The sequence below is a fragment of the Mixophyes fleayi genome, chromosome 4 (assembly GCF_038048845.1).
Source record: "Mixophyes fleayi isolate aMixFle1 chromosome 4, aMixFle1.hap1, whole genome shotgun sequence".
Lineage (NCBI taxonomy): Eukaryota > Metazoa > Chordata > Amphibia > Anura > Limnodynastidae > Mixophyes > Mixophyes fleayi.
The window spans coordinates 242103684-242122068 of NC_134405.1; the positions used below are offsets into that span (position 1 = coordinate 242103684).

Genomic DNA, 18385 nt, shown 5'->3' on the forward strand with positions numbered 1-18385 from the left:
AGACTGTAAGCTCCAACGGGCAGGGACTGATGTGAATGATAAATATTCCCTGTACAGTGCTGCGGAATTGGTGGCACTATATAAATAAATGATGATGATTGTGGTCACACTTTTTTTTCCCCTCAGAAACGCAGGACTAACCGGAGCTCATGTCTGACACAATCCTGTTCTCCTGGGACAGACCTCTTGTCCATCTCCAACTGGTCCTCAGCTTTCCTGCTTCTTTCTGGACACACTATGGGGTATATTTACTAAACTGCAGGTTTGCAAGATTTTAGCTGTCATTTTGTAGAATGTACTAAATAAATGACAGCTAGAATCTGATTGGCTGCTATAGGCAACATTTCCACTTTTTCAAACCTGCAGTTTAGTAGATATACCCCTATGTCTTCTCCAGTCCTCCTGAACTCACTCCACCAAGCTCATGACTAGCATAATCCTGTTGTGGAACAGACCTCTTTCGATCTCCAACTCTATCTCAGCCTAACAGCCTCATGCAGGACAGCACAGCTCCGCACTGAACTGCCTCCTCAGCTCCCTGTGGAGGTTTAAATGTGAGGTCACACACCTTTTTAATCTTGTTGGGCTGGATTCTAAACTCCAGGGCATGAACAGATTGCAAACCAGCACCATCTAGCCTGCAACCATCAAAATATGTATTTTACTATTTGTATTATTGGTGGTAAGCCCACGTTCTTTACTTTTCAATAAAGATGCAGTGGAAGACTGAAGAGTGCATGCATGTTTACTTCATATATGAAAAACTATGCTGTATATATCTCAAATCAAACACATTGTTTTAGATCCTAATGTTCCCAAGTAAACACAACAAAAACACAGATACGCACTCAATGTAATTATGCACAGCTTTAATGAATATGACTTTCTGTTGGTTCAGAATCGCCTCAGTGATTTCTAAAGCAGTTTTGTTCTATGCACTGTATAGTCAGTGGTGTACAGTATATTTTCACAATATGTCTCCTGTATTTGTGTGAAATGACTGCTGTGGAACACCAGATGGCAGTGCTGTATATTTCTTTGCAATGATGTATTTTGTAATTCTGCTTCAATACAAATGTATTGTTTTCTTCAGTAATCTGGGCATTTTCTAAAAGAAAACAGAACTACCTTATTGAACACATTCCATCGAGAAGAATGTGGATTTTTTAAATGTAATTAAAATTATAGTTTTATTCTAGATTCCTGGCTCTGATAGTATTATCATTGTTCATGTGAACGGTTTTATCTCTTACAATAGAAAAAATAGACATGCAACTCCTTTGAAGGCATAATGCATTATCAACAGTCATATTGGTGCCCTAGATTTGAATCTAGAACAGCCAGCATGTTATCAGCACTTGCTTTGATTTTTCGTCACCATTTTAATGTGCCGTGTACAGGATTGTTATGAAATAATTATGTTTCTGACAGGTCCTGTGGGTTCATACTATGTATCCTCTAAATATGTCAACTGATATTGTTTAAATGAGAGTAAAAAGCAAAGAACAGTGACCCTGTCTCTTTACTAATATTAACATTAACCATTTAACTGGAAACCAAAAAATGTAAACATCTGAGTGTTTTGAATTTCATTAATGAATCTGTCAAAGTCTTCATATGTGGTATGAGTGAAGACTCTTTTCGAAGTTTAAGTTGCTTTTATTAGATTGTTTGTTACGTGTTAACTGCACTACAATTGCTAATCTGTGTGAAGTTTTTTTAAAATATTTTTTTTTATATACTGTGACTTTCATATGGCTCTATAAAGACTCCATCGTGAACAGCATAGTTCCTCTCTAACAGTGCATTTTACTTTGTGAACTAATAAGTTACAGATCATCGTTTTATGTTTTTATGTTTTAAGATTTTTATTGAGGTTGTTTTGCTGGGTGTGGCACAGAATGAAAAAGGAAAGGGGGAGTGCTTAGTTTAAAGTTAAATTTAGGGGGTTTACGCAACTGGAGAAGGAGGCTAACTCCATTTTGAGGTTCCTATTAATTTTAGCAATTATTCTAGCTAGTGAAGTTCTCCATTCTTGCGTGATGGAGGCGCTGATCTGAGAATAAGTGGCTGTTATCTGGGAGGCATTGTGAGGGAAAGAATTAAGCAGGAACTTTTGGGTATAACAACCTGAATAACTGTCTGTATCAGGGACTAAATATCATTCCAAAGTAGATAAGTTTAGGAGAGCCCAAAATATGTGAAATAGGGTGCCAGTCTGTTTTACACTCCCTTCAACACATGGGTGAAGTAGAGGGGAACAACTGTACAGTGCCGCTGGATCCAGGTACATTCTGTTAACTAGTTTCAATAACATTTGTCCATGATGTAAACACTTAAAAACTTTACATATTGAGCTAGAGATGTGACCATTCCTCTGTTCTCTTATAGATCCCAAGGTCCACTGTAGTGCAGATTTGGGTTTGGAAGAATGTGCTGGGATTAACAGAAAGTAGTACCACTATATTGCCTTTATGGGAGCGGGGTGGGGGGGGGTCTATGACTCACTTTGCTTAGAAACATAAGGGTGGGGTAATTTAGCTTGGGGCTAGAAGGAGTTTTAGAGGTGGCCGATCTGGAACTACTTTTAGCAGTCCTGCTTTGATAGGGAGATTTTATACTGAAGAGATTGGAAGCAGAATCAACTGAGACCATTGAAGAGATATCCAATGTTATATTTGTAACATTCTACCGGTTTCCCAGATTCTGTATTTTATACGGTTATACAATTAATCACACTTTGTGTGCTGTCTGGGGCTTGTTTACCATGACCAAAGCCAACCTAATGATTCTTAATTAGTGTGGGGAGAATAGGCTTAAGTCTAGTGACATTAGCAGGGCCATTTGTTCTCCTCTCTTTTTGTCTACTCCCACTTTGTCCACTGTGCATGTTCTGCAAGACATTTGTTTGTTATGCACTTTACTTTGTATGTCTTTTATGTACAATTTTATGCTTAACTTGCTATTTTTGTGTTTATGTACCTTGAATATCCTATATTTCCTATTAGTCCTCCTCTTTCGAATATGCTCTTCGAACATACCCACTGGACGGAACTGTGGCGCCATATAAATAATAATAATGAGATCTATTGGGTGATGATATCACCTGGGATGATTACAGGGCTTGGGTCTCATTACTATTTGAGACTCCAGCATCTCCAGTAGGAAGAGCATGAGCAAGCACTATTGTACATAGATTGGTAATGTCCAGGGTCATTTCCTTTTTAAAGGTAGTATAGAATAAATGAGTAAAGCTGCCTGGGTCTGGGGCTTTTTCCGGTGGGATTGAGCTAATCTATTTGAACACTTATCCTCTATCTAGGGTGAATTATACTTAAAGAGGGTAACTGGAGATACAATGGGCAGATAGATGTTCTGTAGGGATGTCTGTATACCCTAATATGATGGTTGAAGAGTGTTGGGGTCATTATTTAGATTAAACAGTTTATAGAAGTAGGGATCAAATAAATTACTTATATTTTAAGGATCAGATGAGTTGGTTCTTTAATCATATGTTATTTTAAAGTTTCTCATTGTGCTATACATAGATAATGGGTTAATAATTTCTCAGTTCTGTTCCCCACTGTATAGGGAATGTCACGAATCCTAATGACTGCATTTACTATTTGGGTCATTTGGATGCCAGGTACTTCCTTCCTGTAATGTAGGAATGAAGTACTGTGCTTCTTCTTTACGTTACAGCTGTCTTTAGACTCAGAAGCAACATCTTGCATTTTTATTCTTTTTTTTATTTCTTTTACACTGAAAACATACATAGTGCACAAGGCATTGTGTTAAACAAGCATTTATCAAAAGGTGACAGGTTGTGGAAGTAAACCCGGTTTTCTATGGGAAAGTGATATTCTTAATGGGAACACTGCATTGCATGCAGCTGCGTGCGAGAGGCAGAATTATTTTTGTATTGCATGTGCCACTTTTTGCTTATGAGTTTTCATAAGTGGATAGTACTTTGTTGTCACATTAATGTCAAACTTCAAACAAGAAATACTAGTTGATAAAAACATGAGTCTGATAGCAACCTTGTCCTTTTAACTTTCATTTCTGTCTACAGCAAGCCAAAGCACATTCATCTCGTGCTTTGTTGTATCACTTAGGTAGCATACAAGAACTAATAAATCATTATTAATTAATGTGCTACAACCACTTCTAATAATATAAAGAACATAAGAAACAATGTTCGTCTTTTCATAGACGAACAATTCCTTAACTAAGATGGATTGTTGCAACAAGCCAAGAATAATCTCCTGTACGTGTTGAGGTTGAGTTGTTTTTTTTTCCTCTTTACATTGCTTCTAAATACTTTATTGTCCTTTCTTCAGAACATATAATGCAATATATCCAGTGTAATGAACATGTTTGGAGTAATTCCTTTCACTCTCTCTTCTTCAGATGAATATGTTAATGCGGCTTCAAGAAGCAGCCAATTTCTCAAGTGGACAAAGCTGTGACAGTGATGGTACAAGCCACCATGATGAGATTTTAGATCCTTCGCTTGAATCAACGCTCTAAGGAGTCACCCTTTTATGGTGTATGGTTAGAGAATGGTCTTGTCCAATAGATCACTGCCATTACAAAAGCAGCACAATGCAACACCATATCGGGAAAATGTGCTGGTAGGCAGGTGATTTGGTTCTGAACAGAAGTCAGGTGATAGAATTGAAGTAGAATACTTGATTTAGCTTCATTTCAAGGCATTTCAATATGAATGGAGCACAGTGAATCTCCATTAGTCAACTGGAAAAAGCCCTCGATTGAGGTCAAACAAGCAGATTGCACATTGGTTAGCCAAACTGGAATCGTTTAGTTTTTGAAAGGTTTACAGCACAGATGTGTGTATAATGTGTGTTCTTGTTTTTTGTTTGTTTATTCTTTTACATTATGTATCAATTGTGCAGTGTTTTTAATCCACTTTAAACCTCTGATGTAAGGCATAGTGCCGGTCACATGACTACATTAGTGAGATTGTTGTGTACTGCCTCCGAGCTAGATGATGGTCCTCAGAAAAGCACAAAATGGATTTGTGCAACTACCAGAAAATCTACTGTGATATACTGGATAAGTGCCAATTGTAAATCTGAACTGCCATGCTCACAATCCTGAATTCCCCAGCATTGAAACACCTGTTTATATTGTACTCATCACCACTAGGGTGTTTTTGTAACCAATTGCCTCCCGCTGAATGATTTTTATATAGATTATAAAGGGCCCCTTTAAAGTTACATTTATGTGGAGCCTTGTCAATAAACTAAGGAGGGCAAAAGAAGAAAAGTCCTATGGTGCTGTTTCACTGCCTTAAAATATCTTGTGATAGTCTTACAGTCTGCGTTTTTCTTTCCCCATATCAGCTACAGCTTTTTCTTTCCCATTTACTATGGAATATCCTATACAGCACAGTGCCCTAATGGGTGTTCTTTTATAAAGATTAATATCAATGATACATGTACACTCTAGCATTAACGTATTATTTTTTAATTCATTTTGTAAATTTATCGCAGAAATACAGGTAAATAACAGCACACGGCTACCATCACTTCAAAATTGAAACCACTGGTTTGAAAACTTTTAGCTAGTATATTTTTTTTCTTTTTGTTTGCTTTTATTTGAATGTATTTCCAGCAGAGCTGGGAGCACTTAATGAGGCATGAGCACAAATTATTATTTTTTTTGTCCCCTCTTTCCTTATAGTTTTAGGCATGTTTGAATTGCTCCTGTTATAAATGGGGTTCTCCTGTGTCAAGTAAGACTGAGGCGGTGTAGATTTTTTAATATAAAATGAGTTGTTTTTGCACAGTATTGGTGGGTGTTGTATACAGAATTGAGAATACAATGTCTTGCACCATTTAAAAAAAAAAATCAGGCAAAACAAATTTGTATTTTAACTTGGTGTGCGTTTCATGAAATCCATACGTTGTAAACAAATGCAGAATGCAAACTCGCACTGTTTTCCTTGTGTGTTTGTCCTGTACTTACAGTTGTCATGACTATGCAGGAGATGCAATGCTACAGTCACCATGTTTAAAAAAAAACTATGTGGAGTCAATATATTCAAGGAGGATAAGATTCTTTGAACAGATTGCATGAGACCTGATTAACAATAGCGTTGGAAATGCAAATAAGCCAACACAATTAATAAACATGATGATTTAAGGGCTATGGCATTGTGTAGAAAACTTAACAGATGCTACCTTTAACATCGATAAACTGGTGCTACAGTCCAGTCGTGGCCACCACTTTGGTCATCTACTGTAATTCTTATACAGGAATAATGCTATAAAGTCTTTTTTTTTTTTTTTTTTTTTAAAGACCAGATTTTCCTACTCGGTGCTATTGCCCAAAATGCACAAACTTAATCATGTCGTTCATGTAGGAACTGCATTTTGAGTTGGAAAATTGGACTATATTGACAATAACAAGCTATATATTCACAACTGGCTCCAAATGTCTTTTGTTAATTTAGTATATATGTGGTCAGAACCAGACTGTAATCTTTTCCTGACTTATCTGACATGCACACCAGGCATAACCATGCACACAACTTCCTGCAATACATCTCAGTGAGTACATGTAGTTTACAACAAAGGAAAAAAAATGTTTGTCGAACATTTGTCTGTATACATTTTATATTTTGTACCATTTTTGATGTAACATATCATGTAAATAGACAGAAGCAGTGAAATAATTCATCTGAAAAGTTTTGTAGTCTTTGTAAAGCCCTTATAATAAGTTTTGGTGTAATCAAGATTAATTGAATGATGTATTTTCTATAAGTTGATTGTTCTCCTCAGCTTGTAAACCAGCTTGCATCTATTTTTTGCAGATGTGCACAGTGTATCTGTTTAAATTATTACTTTGCCATTAAAGTGGAATTATTTATTGAATGGTAATACTGTCTTTATTGTCTACATTTTTAACCTTCTGTACTTAAAATAAAGCACATATTAGGCTAAATCTATAACCTTGACTCATAGTGCAAGCACCAATTATCTGTTGATTCTTAAGATAATGCCTGTTTCAAGTTACTGCCTTGATGTCCCGAATAAAAGCTTTCATCCACGGTTCAATGACTGACTGGTTTACGTGGGCCCACAAAAATAATAAATATATATATATATATATATATATATATATATTACTGTGTGTGTGTGTGTGTGTATCTAATATATAAATGCTTAGTGGCGTCTGTGTGTGTGTGTGTGGAAAAAAAAAAACAAGTTGCAGCGCCACCTGCTGGGCAGAGTTATACACTGACCTACTAAATTCTTAGTGTGTGTGGGAAAAAAAATTCAAAAAGGGCTGAAATTTGGTAGGGCTCAAACTCATTTTCGTGAGGTAATTTTACCTCATGAACACACATGTGTAGAGGCGTGCGTTAGTGTGTGTGTGTGTGTGTGTGTGTGTGTGTGTGTGTGGAAAAAACTATTTTCTCAGAAAGGCTCATCCAATTGACCTTAAATTTGGTATACTGACATTATTTGACCAAAAAATTAGAATAGTCAAGTCAGTTAACTTCCATCATCCCCCTTCCCCCGTGGGAGGGGTAGTAAAAGCTAAATTTACGAGTTGAGGGGTCAAACTCCTTTTCGTGAGGTAATTTTACCTCATGAACACACATTAAAAAGGGCGCTTGCGTCGGGGAAGTAACGATCTTCCCTGAGGAGGCCTGGGCTAGGCCCAAATGCATGACAAGAACCTTTTTAAGACTTAAGTAGCTTGATTTGACTAGAATGCATGAGTATCATGCACGGGTTAACTTGTGTGTATGTGTATATATATATATATATATATTATATATATGTATATATATATATATATATATATATATATATATATACACATTACTGTGTGTTGATGTATGAAGATGAAAAAAACCATCCGCGCTAAATAGGATAGCTGCCGCTAATTATACTAAAGATAGAATCCACCTAATTTCTATATCCTAACATATAACAAAACAAAGTATAACATACGGCGCTAAACTTTTGCTTATAAAGATATATAATGTAATAAAGTCCAAAGTTATCTATAAGTCCATACAATTAGTTATCCAGGAATTGATCAAATAATCCACCTAGATATATTTTCATTGGATACTCAAATTCTTCTCCCATATGTTGAAAAATAAGTACCAGTACTTGTAGGAATAAAAGTCCTGTTGGTATTAATATCCTCAAAACAAAGAAGAAACATGTATCAGAATGTATCAAGTGGTATTCCCCTTATTCAGGCACACCTCAAGTGTTTTATTCTAACTTTCAAAAATTATTTTGTGAAGTCAGAAAGACCCCTCCACGTGATTTTATAGTGGATCATGCAGAAAGATGTGACTAAAAACATGTATTCACACCATAGTATTAACTTACACAAATAATGGTGTAATCCGCCACATAATCATCATAACTGGTCTGTTTGTGTCACATAGATACTTCTCCTGTGGATTTTCTCTCATATAATTCTCAAGATGGATAGATTTCAACAAAACAGGGAAGATTAGAAGGATATATAGTGTTTATCCTTTATACAAACAGCTACCAATAATACAAAACAAGGTACAAATGATTAAAAAAAGCAAAGTCCAATCCACAGACAGCGTATATAAATAAATGCAAGTCCCGCCTACCAGAGCTCCGGAATACAATCAGCTGTATTTTATCCACGGGCATATCTCCTCTCCGCAAGATGAAAGTATCAGCTCTGTGAAGGTGGCACTTGTCCCATGTATCCAACGCGTTTCGACCTCACCCAAATGGTCTTTATCAAGGCTTTACTTTGAGGGTATTTACATCCAAATCAGGTGAACAGTGTAGGAAGTACAGCGGTTTCTATATGTGCCTTCCACTTTTAAGGGACCCAAAGTAATGGGACAATCGACTCAAAAGCTATTTCATGGGCATGTGTGGGCTTTTACCGTTGTATTTCCTACACCGTTCACCTGATTTGGATGTAAATACCCTCAAATTAAAGCTGAAAGTGTGCAGTTAAAGCTCATCTTGTTAGTTTCATTTCAAATCCATTGTGGTGGTGTATAGAGCACAAAGTATGAGAATTGTGTTGATGTCCCAATATTTATGGACTTGACTGTAATATATATATATATTATATATATTACAGTAATATATTATCCAATGCCATTCCCAGTTACCAAGTTACTTCCAAGGTGCTCATACAGTACAACAACTTGTGCAATCCATAATAAATGTGTCAACATAGGAAGTCACTCTTTGGTCTTTACATCTCAAGTTTCAAAAATAAAGAAACAACTTAGCTTTTAGTTGCATATCAGTAGGTGACGTTTCGGAGAGAACTTCTCCTTTTAAAACCACATTATCTGTCCTGCTCCCCCTGCTATTTAAATTGTAAGCCACACCCCTAGCCTGAATGTGTGATTGAAAACAAATACTTTATTTAAATACCAAAAAGATTATGCAAATAACTGCAACTACATGGGCCAAGTATTCTTGCTCTCCCAAAGGAGTGTATTAAAAGTATAAAGAATATTGCAAGCAGCTTTCACCTGGATTTGAAAATTTCTCTTCACATAGACCTGTCACAGCTGGATCTGACATACCAAATCAGGCTAGCAAAAACATCACAGAGAACCTGTCACAGCTAAATCTGACATACCAAGTAAGGCTGTAAATTAGCTGTATGCTATGAGCTACAGGCTGCATAAGCAGCGTCTGGTACAGGAAAACAGCTTATAACACAGTGTTAACATATGTTGCTTCGCCAATGCAAAGGCTTAACACACTTTTATAGAAATAAAGTTAGAAGATAAATCAAAAGTTAATGTCATAAATGTGCCTGGCCATCTAAAGTGTCATTTAAAGCATATAATGTGTCTAAAACTTCATGTGCCCTAAACCAATAAAATATGATATAATTGGAGTACTAGAACCTGAATGCAAATTAGTGATATTAAACTGTCAAATAATTCAATCCAAAGCATAGCTTGCTGGTATATATAGCTAGTGTATAGCAGACCATTTTGTAAAGGGAATTATGTCACAAATCTCAGTAATGAACAGCAGTGTAAAGCCAACTACTTATTCAATCCATTGGGGGATAAACTGTCAATCGTTATTATCCATTTATCATCTAATCTGAGCAACAGATTTTTTCTATCGCCTCCTCTCTTAGGGATAGGGACATTGTCTATCACCATATATTTCAACTCAGAAAATCTTTGCATAAATTTAGCAAGGTGATCTGCGATTGGCTGATCACTCATGTCCTGCAAGAATGCCCTTTTAATTGATGACCTATGTATGGCCATTTGCTCAGGTAAAGTGCATTCGTTTTTTTGTATGTAAACTTTCTGGCATGGACATGTAACTGCATGTACTAAAATATGTACTTGTACACGACATGAAATGCTTCAGGGGATATTTCTTGTCCATCATTGGATTAATAAAGCATGTCCCTGAAATCAATGATCCACACGCAGTGCAGTTGACACATCTGTAGCACCCATTATAAAGGGTTGTAGGTGTTTTTTAGGGAAATGTCCCTTTGTCACAATCCCTGGTCAGGTGAACTATAAGTCATGTCCTCTTTTGCAACTGAGGAGTGGCCTACAATTAAGAATTTGAAACTTGTAACCATTTAGAGTAGAGGCCACAGTTTTCCGATAAAAGGAAGAGGTGTTTTATCCTTCTCTTACTCTAAACCAATTTTGGTTTCAGTAGTGTTTTGCATGGAATATTGCTAACGTTATGGATTTGTTCAGAAATTAATTTTTCACTATTGCAACATTCACAAAATTTGGAGCCCATAGCCAACAGTCACTTAGCAGATTCAGTCTCATTGCTTACAATCCTACGAACTCTGATCAGTTGAAATTTAGGTAACCCATGTTTGAGTGGTATAGGTGAAAGTTGGTTGGGTGTATGGTGTTATTCATGACCATGGGTTTGGAATAGATATTAGTTGACAATTTGAGTCTTCCAATGTTATAACAACATCTAAAAAGTATATGGTCTTCTGCGTTAACTTGATAGAACTTTCACAAGAATTCATGGATGTATATAACTTGTTCATGCTCCTAGTCCACGGCATAAAAATATCATTGATATAATGGAAAAAAAAGAATGTTTGAAAAAAAAATTTTTTTTGCAGAGCCATAACTTTCTTCAAACTTGTACATGTAAGTATTTGCATATGATGGTGCAACTAAGGACCCCATCGCTGTTCCTGACATCTGTTTGTAAAACTGTTCAAAATAATTGCATCTCAAAGTCAGGTGTAAAAGGTCCAATAGCAAAGTAATCAGCGGTCTAGGATAATTAGAAAATGTGTTCAGCAACTTTGCCACTACAGCAACATCTGATTTGTGTGGAATACAAGTGTAGATATATCACATCTAGAGCCACAAGGAGTGTGCAAGTTGAAATCATGGTTAACTCATTTAGTTGGCTTAAAAACTGTGGTATAATGAAGATAAGTGGATTGTTCTTGGACAGCAGGCTGTAAAAATGTATCCACAAATTTGGAAAGAGTCCATAATAAAGTACAACACGCACATATAATTGACCTCCCTGGAGGTACCTTCAAGTTTCTATCAATTTTTGGCAACGTATAAATATATGGGAAAAGGGACTAATAAGAAATTGGCCTCATCCTTATTGATATATTGAATCAATGGGGCATATTCAATTAGCTTTTGGATTCGCGGTAACGCGCGTTGCCGCGAAAAGTGCGCATTCTTGCGGGTATTACGGTACCGCATTAACGCGGATTTTCGTTCGCAACCCTATGGGCTGCGAACGAAAATCCACGTTATTGCGGTACCGTGTATTACGTTTCGCGGCTGTTCCGGCGCGTTACCGCGAATCCAAAAGCTAATTGAATATGCCCCAATGTGTCTACTTTTTTCTTGATGTCAAGAGTAGGGTCATAACATAATTTTTCATAGGTAACTATGTCTGAAAGTTGTCTTAAAATTTTTGTCCTGTAGCACTATTGCACCACCTTTGTCCACTGGGTGCATCATGATATTTTTCAGTTCTGTAAAGAGCTAAAGTGCAATGCGCTCTTCAAAGGACATCATCATCTATTTATTTATATAGCGCTACTAATTCCGCAGCACTGTACAGAGAACTCATTAGTATTTCAAGCCGAGGTTAAAAGATTGTCCCTTCTGGTCTACACATCATAAGAATGTTTTTATGGACACGTTCGTACTCTGCGGGTGAAATATAGACTTGGATTTAAAGTGTGGACTATTGGATTGGCCAGTACCTGAGCAGGTTGGAGTACTCACCACTGTACTGGTAAAAGCAGTATCAGATTTACCGAAAAATAAATCCCTCAAATGAAATGATCTGCCCATAAAGTGGGACTCCACTTTCCAATGGAATTTAAAAATATATTTGTACAAAACCCGGCCCTCTCTGTAAAACAGCCATCTCAGAATATGTTCATGTACAGAAAAATAGTGTAAAGATTGCATTCATTTGTGTCTGCTACCTTTTCTGGTACCCAGTGTATTTAAATTATTAGTTTGCCATTAAAGTGTAAATATTTATTGAATGGCAATACTGTCTATTTTTCTACATGTGTAACCTTATGAACTTAAAGTAAAGCACATAATAAACTGAATCTATAATCTTGCCCCATAGTACACACCAATTATCTGCTCATTCTTAAGATAATGCCTGTTTTAGCTAACTGACTTGATGTCCCAAATAAAAGCATTGATCCTTTGTTCGATGACGGACTGGTTTATGCGGGCCCACAAAAAACCCCCAAAATGAATATATATATATATATATATATATATATATATATATATACATACATACATACATACATACATACACACACAGTGTATTTCAAATAGAGCTTAAATACCACACCAAATGACATTGTGCAAATGTGTTAAGTTTATTTTGTTTGATCATTGTGTGTGAGCTCATAGGGGTAGTAAAACTACAACATGTACATTTTCTATGTGTTATACTTTCTAGCAGAGTTTAAATTATGCTGTCTAACCTTTTTTTTGGATGTCAAGGTAGCTCTAAACTCATTTATAACATGCACATTGGATGTTGTCATATTTCTACATTTGTCCATTTGCAATAAATAAAAAAAAAAACGCCATATATTAATGTATGCTGTAATATGTAAAGTTCTTTAAATACATAAATAGGGCAGAACAATATTATAATGTTGGAATTTTCTTTCCTGCCAGTATACATAACATGACGAGTAGTTTTAAAGAAAATGTTTGATTTCAGCTTTTACTCAGTAACCGTTAAAATGGAGAGATAATTTTGAATGACATGTTAAAATAACATCAACACTTAGGTTAATGTCAGCTGAACTATGAAACTGCAGCTTTTTCCAGCTAATGTTAGTGACACATTAGTGTTTGTAAATACAGTGTTCATGTGCTGTCACAGCAATGAGTGACACATAGCTTTCAATGGGAAATGCTGTTTGCCTGTCACACATGAAATTGAGAAGACGGTCACTAGTTTTTCAGACTGCTACATGGATCTTTTTTTTGTAATTCTGTTTGTGACATAGCAATCATTTAAAACTGTGGGAATTTTTTTGCAAATAGTTACCTAGCAAAACGGGTCCAATATACTTGAACACATATTTGCCAACTTTTACTCGTTGGCTTTAGGGAGATCCTGGGGAAGGTGCTTGTGCGGGGGCAGGGCTTGATGATTCACATCATTTTGGCCCCACATCTAAATGATTGTCAAAATTTTGGTCAATTAGAGCAGGGGGCGGGGCTAAGATGATGCAATATTTGCATCATTAAGCCCCACCCCGCAACTTATCTATTGCAAGGGCGAGAACTGGGAGGTTGCCCTGCTATCCCAAGAGGTCTCCCAGAAATGCGGGAGTCTCCCGGACATTCCAGAAGAGTATGTAACCGTGTTAAAGAAAGGCGGCTAATGAATCTCTAGAGAATGAAGTGTCTTTAACATTTCTGTCTGCATTACTAAAGTCATGTTGTCTTACCTGTCAGTTTTTGATTAAATCATGATCTCCATGAAAATGCCCACCTCAATAAACATCAATACATGGACATAGGGCACAATTTCTGAACTGTGTCATCATGCCACAGATAGCGAAGCCAACCACGTCTTGTACTGGCTCAGCATCAGGGAGAATGCCAGACTCTTCAGGGAGTGAGGGAGATCACCCCTATTTCAGGGAGTCTCCCTGACATGACATTCATGGAGAGATGGCAAGTATGCTTGAACAGGAAACAGGCAGTACATGTTACATGTGTGATTTCAGCCACGTGTTTTGTCACTGGAAATCCATACTGTAATGATTTTATGTGACAGTTTGTTGCTTTCTGGAAACATGTCTGTGTGGCATAGCACTTTAAAATTACATCTACATTATACATGTGCTTTGGCTATGGTATTTCTGCAGGTAGATTATATATTTATAAACAAATTTAAGTTTGGTAAATCAATGCAGTTACAGCAAATGTGTTGTTTTACATTATAATTGTGAAAAAGAAAAATAAGTCATTTTTTTCGTATTAAAAATGTGTAGGACTACTGATATTTCTTTACTTGTGTAAGTTAAATAAAATAACTTCCTTCTTTGCCAGCGGTTCTAAAATAAAATAAAACATATCTTCTAGTTTCCTCCCTGAATACATCACTTCTAGAATTGAGTAATTAAATACTTTAAAGTCAAATTGGATCTGACTGTAACTCTCTACCCAGAGGGTTTGGTTGCAGTTAAACCTTTGGCATGATTAAGAAAACTCTTCAGAACATTTAGCAGTAACTTAATTAACTTTAGAGCAGGAATGAAACATTTGATCCAATCAAAACAGTTAAGCTGGAAAACAGAAGCACCATTTTATCATTTCATGTACATATAAAATATTATTGCACCATAGCACCAGTGTTAAATCTGTTCATTATTATTGTCATCTCACATTCTATTTTTCAGATTAGAAAAACCTTTCACATGGCTGGTAAAACACAGTCAAAATAGATGTCTGTCTTGGGTACAGTGAGCTATGTTAATATAAGTGTGCTGTGACACTTATGGCTACATTGAATATAAGGTTGTTGTCACATAGCTAGTTTGTTTAGTAACTAGGCACTTTTCCCCTCTATTTGTTTGCACAAAGTTGTCAATGTAAATGTTGAGATTCTGTCACATGAGCACTTATACTCTGAGTATTGTCTATAGTATTTGTAGAGTGCTGTTGTGAAAGAAACTACGCGAGGACCTGGCGTGTGTATAATGTAGAGCCCTCTGTAGAGCCCTCTATAAAAAAAAAATTATACAGCCGCCAGGTCTTTGCATTGCCCCCTTAATAATGTGGGGAACTTACCTGAACGGGGCTGTTGTCGCCCTCAGGGCGGCGGCAGTCTCCTCCATTTGGCTGGGGTGGTGAGCCAAAGCAGGGACCGGAAGTGGAAGTGCCCTGGTGAGTATAATGCTTGATTCCCTCTTTTGGTTAGGCCATCACTGAGAGGTGTGTGAGGTACTTGAGGCAGGACTGTTCTTGGTCTCAAGTGCCTGTAGTCCTGCGTCTTGGCAAGAGCAAAGCGAGGTAGCAGTAAGTGAGCTTGACTAGAGTGCCTTCGCTCATTGCCGTGGTCTCGAACACTTCTCCCTGAAAGGCCCGGGTTTCATTCTCCGTTTCTCTTCTCAGGGCAATACCAGCGAGTAGATGGAGAGCTTTCTTCTCTGAAACACAGGAAGGGGTAGGGTCCAGTCATCCACGTGAATTGTGGCAAGTTCCTAGGTACTAGCAGTTAGACACCCTGAGAGGCACTTCTCCTCGCGGGTCCTTACATTTTTGGCGTAGTCGGCCGGATTCGCGCTTACGATGACTGATCCACACCATACCACGCCTCGCGCCCCGTGCAGCCCGCCTAATGTAATGGCTGTGGGTTCCGCATTGTCCCACCAAAGTTTGATGGGAAGAATCTTTCGTTAGCTGACTGGCAGGAACGGTTAAATGGTACTGCCCGGTTATACCAGATTGCCGGCGCCATGAAGGTTGAGCTTGCTCTGAACACCTTAGAGGGAGATGCCAGGAGGAAGGTTCTCCTCCAACCCGAGGCCAATAGGGACACTCTGGACGCGATCTTCAAGATCTTGGGAGAGTTGTACAGCAGTATTGAGAAAGAGGTTCTTCGGGCGTGTGCATAGAGAGGACAAAAGTTTTACACAGTTCGGTAACGCCCTCCTGGAATTGGTGAGAGAGCTCTGGAAAAAGATCCACGGGGATTGGGCGCCTTGTGAGATGCGGATGTTCTGCTTCGAGATCAATTTGCTATGGGGCTCTGGAACGTGCCGCTCCGACACATTCTCCTGGACAAGGTGCGGGATAAAGCCGACATGACGTTTCAGGAAGTACAAGCAGAGGCCGTGTCCATGGATCTAAATGATCGTTACGGACCTTATGCTGTAGCACCACAGCAAGTTCTTCCCGCCGGCAATCCGTCTGGAGCAGAGGCACACTCGCTGGAGAGCTGTGTGAAAGACCTGAAGGAAGCTCTGTTGGCCATGAAAGAGGAAGTCGCACAATTACGGCAGGAAGTCCACGGGCCACGGGATCGCCGAGGTGAACGGGAACCTACGGAAGAACGGCGGAGCGCCCCCAGGTTGCAACGAGGCTCAAGACCAAATGTTCGCTGCTGGAGATGCCAACTCTTGGGACATTATGCACTTAATTGTCTTGAGCCTGCGGTCCAGGAACCATTAAACTAGAGTCTCTTGCGGTGATGGGGCCACCCGCAGGGGAAATGGGAGCAAACCCTAGCTTAACCAATTCGGCCGATTTGGTGGGTGAGTGCCCTACAGTGGTGGCTACGTTGGGAGGCAAACGACAGCAGTGTCTGTTGTACACGGGGTCCCAAGTGACCACCATGTTGGTACGGTGTTTCCTGGATAATTACGCCCACTTGCAGAAGAGCCGGGCCCAAATGTAGATCAAGCTGACAGTCGCCAACAATCTGCCTATCCCTGTTGTGGGAGTAGTTTGGATGGACATCGAAGTCTGTGGACAGACTTTGGGGAGGAAAGGCATTTTGGTGGTAGGTAGAAAGGAGCTTCGTCACGGTCCGGTGATATTGGGGATGAACGCCCTACAAAATTTGGATCGGGCCTTGTTCCATGCTAAAGGTCCTTGATATTGGAGAGAATTGTATGTGCCCAGGCCGGCGCAACAAGTTTTCCAGAGGATGGTGCGCCAGTGTGATGCAGAACCCGCTGAATCGGGGGTGGAGCTTCTCGGTTACTTACGGACCAACTACAGACAGACATTGGAAGTATCCCTTCGTCAGGAGGTGCTGCATTACATAGAGGTGAGAACAAATCGGAGGTTGGAGGGGAGAGTGGTGCTGGTGGAACCAGCCAATTCTGAACTACCAGCGGAAAGACCCCTCGTGGCTCATACATTGGCCAGGGTACTTAAAGGAAGGGTAGCCGTGCGACTATGCAATGCTCAGGACCGCATCCAGAAGATCGGTCCCGGCACGACTGTTGCTCGGGTTGTCGCCATTAAAGCAGACCATATTGGAGGTGATAGACAAATGCTCCTCAAACCCGCATCGGAACAACAAGGAGGCCTGGCGGTCCAGATGGAACCTGATGATAGCCTGTCCCGTGAGTGGAGTGGCAGTGCCATTTTGGAACAAATGGATGTCTCCTTGGAAGGGATCGAGCCCCGAGATGTTACCCGGCTACAACAAATATTATGGGATGGGCCAGACAGAAGGTTTTCTCCCGAAGTGAGGAGGATTTTGGGCACACAGAGGAAATGGAGCATGGTATCCATACCGGGGACTGTCTACCCATTCGAGAAAGATATCGGCCGATCCCGCCCAAGTTGTACCAGGAGGTCAAGCTGATGTTAAAGCAGATGCTGGATAACCACGTGATCACTGAAAGTATGAGCTTGTGGGCAGCTCCTATTGTCTTGGTACGGAAAAAAGATGGTGCCGTTAGGTACTGTCCGCGATGCATATCCGTTGCCACGGATTGAGGAGTCGCTAGCTGCGTTAGGAAAGGCAAGATATTTCTCCACTCTGGATCTCTCCAGTGGATATTGGCAATGACCAGTGGCCACATAGGATGGCCTGAAGACAGCCTTCATTACTCCAATGGGTCTTTTTGAGTCCTGTAGGATGCCCTTTGGTCTCACTAATGCTCCCGCTACCTTCCAAAGGTTGATGGAGAGATTTCTGGGAAACCTGAATTTCGATGCCCTTCTGATCTACTTGGATGATATCATTTTCACTCCCACTGTCGAAGAACATCTAAATCGACTCAATATTGTCCTACAGCGCTTGGAGAAAATTGGCCTGAAGTTAAAGCCGTGGAAATGTCATCTTTTGAAACCCCAGTTGGAATATCTGGGGCA

At 39.0% G+C, this 18385-nt stretch overlaps 1 protein-coding gene across 4 annotated transcripts in view; it reads left to right on the forward strand.

The window, feature by feature from the left end:
- NAV3 (neuron navigator 3) overlaps positions 1 to 6899 on the forward strand; it is a 539311-nt gene extending 532412 nt beyond the window's left edge. For all 4 annotated transcript variants that reach the window (XM_075209582.1, XM_075209579.1, XM_075209580.1 and 1 more), the window contains one exon: positions 4411 to 6899. In XM_075209582.1, coding sequence (XP_075065683.1) covers positions 4411 to 4530 — 120 coding nt within the window. In that variant the 3' untranslated portion in view covers positions 4531 to 6899. The remainder of the gene's footprint in view (positions 1 to 4410) is intronic.
- The last annotated feature ends 11486 nt before the right edge of the window (positions 6900 to 18385 follow it).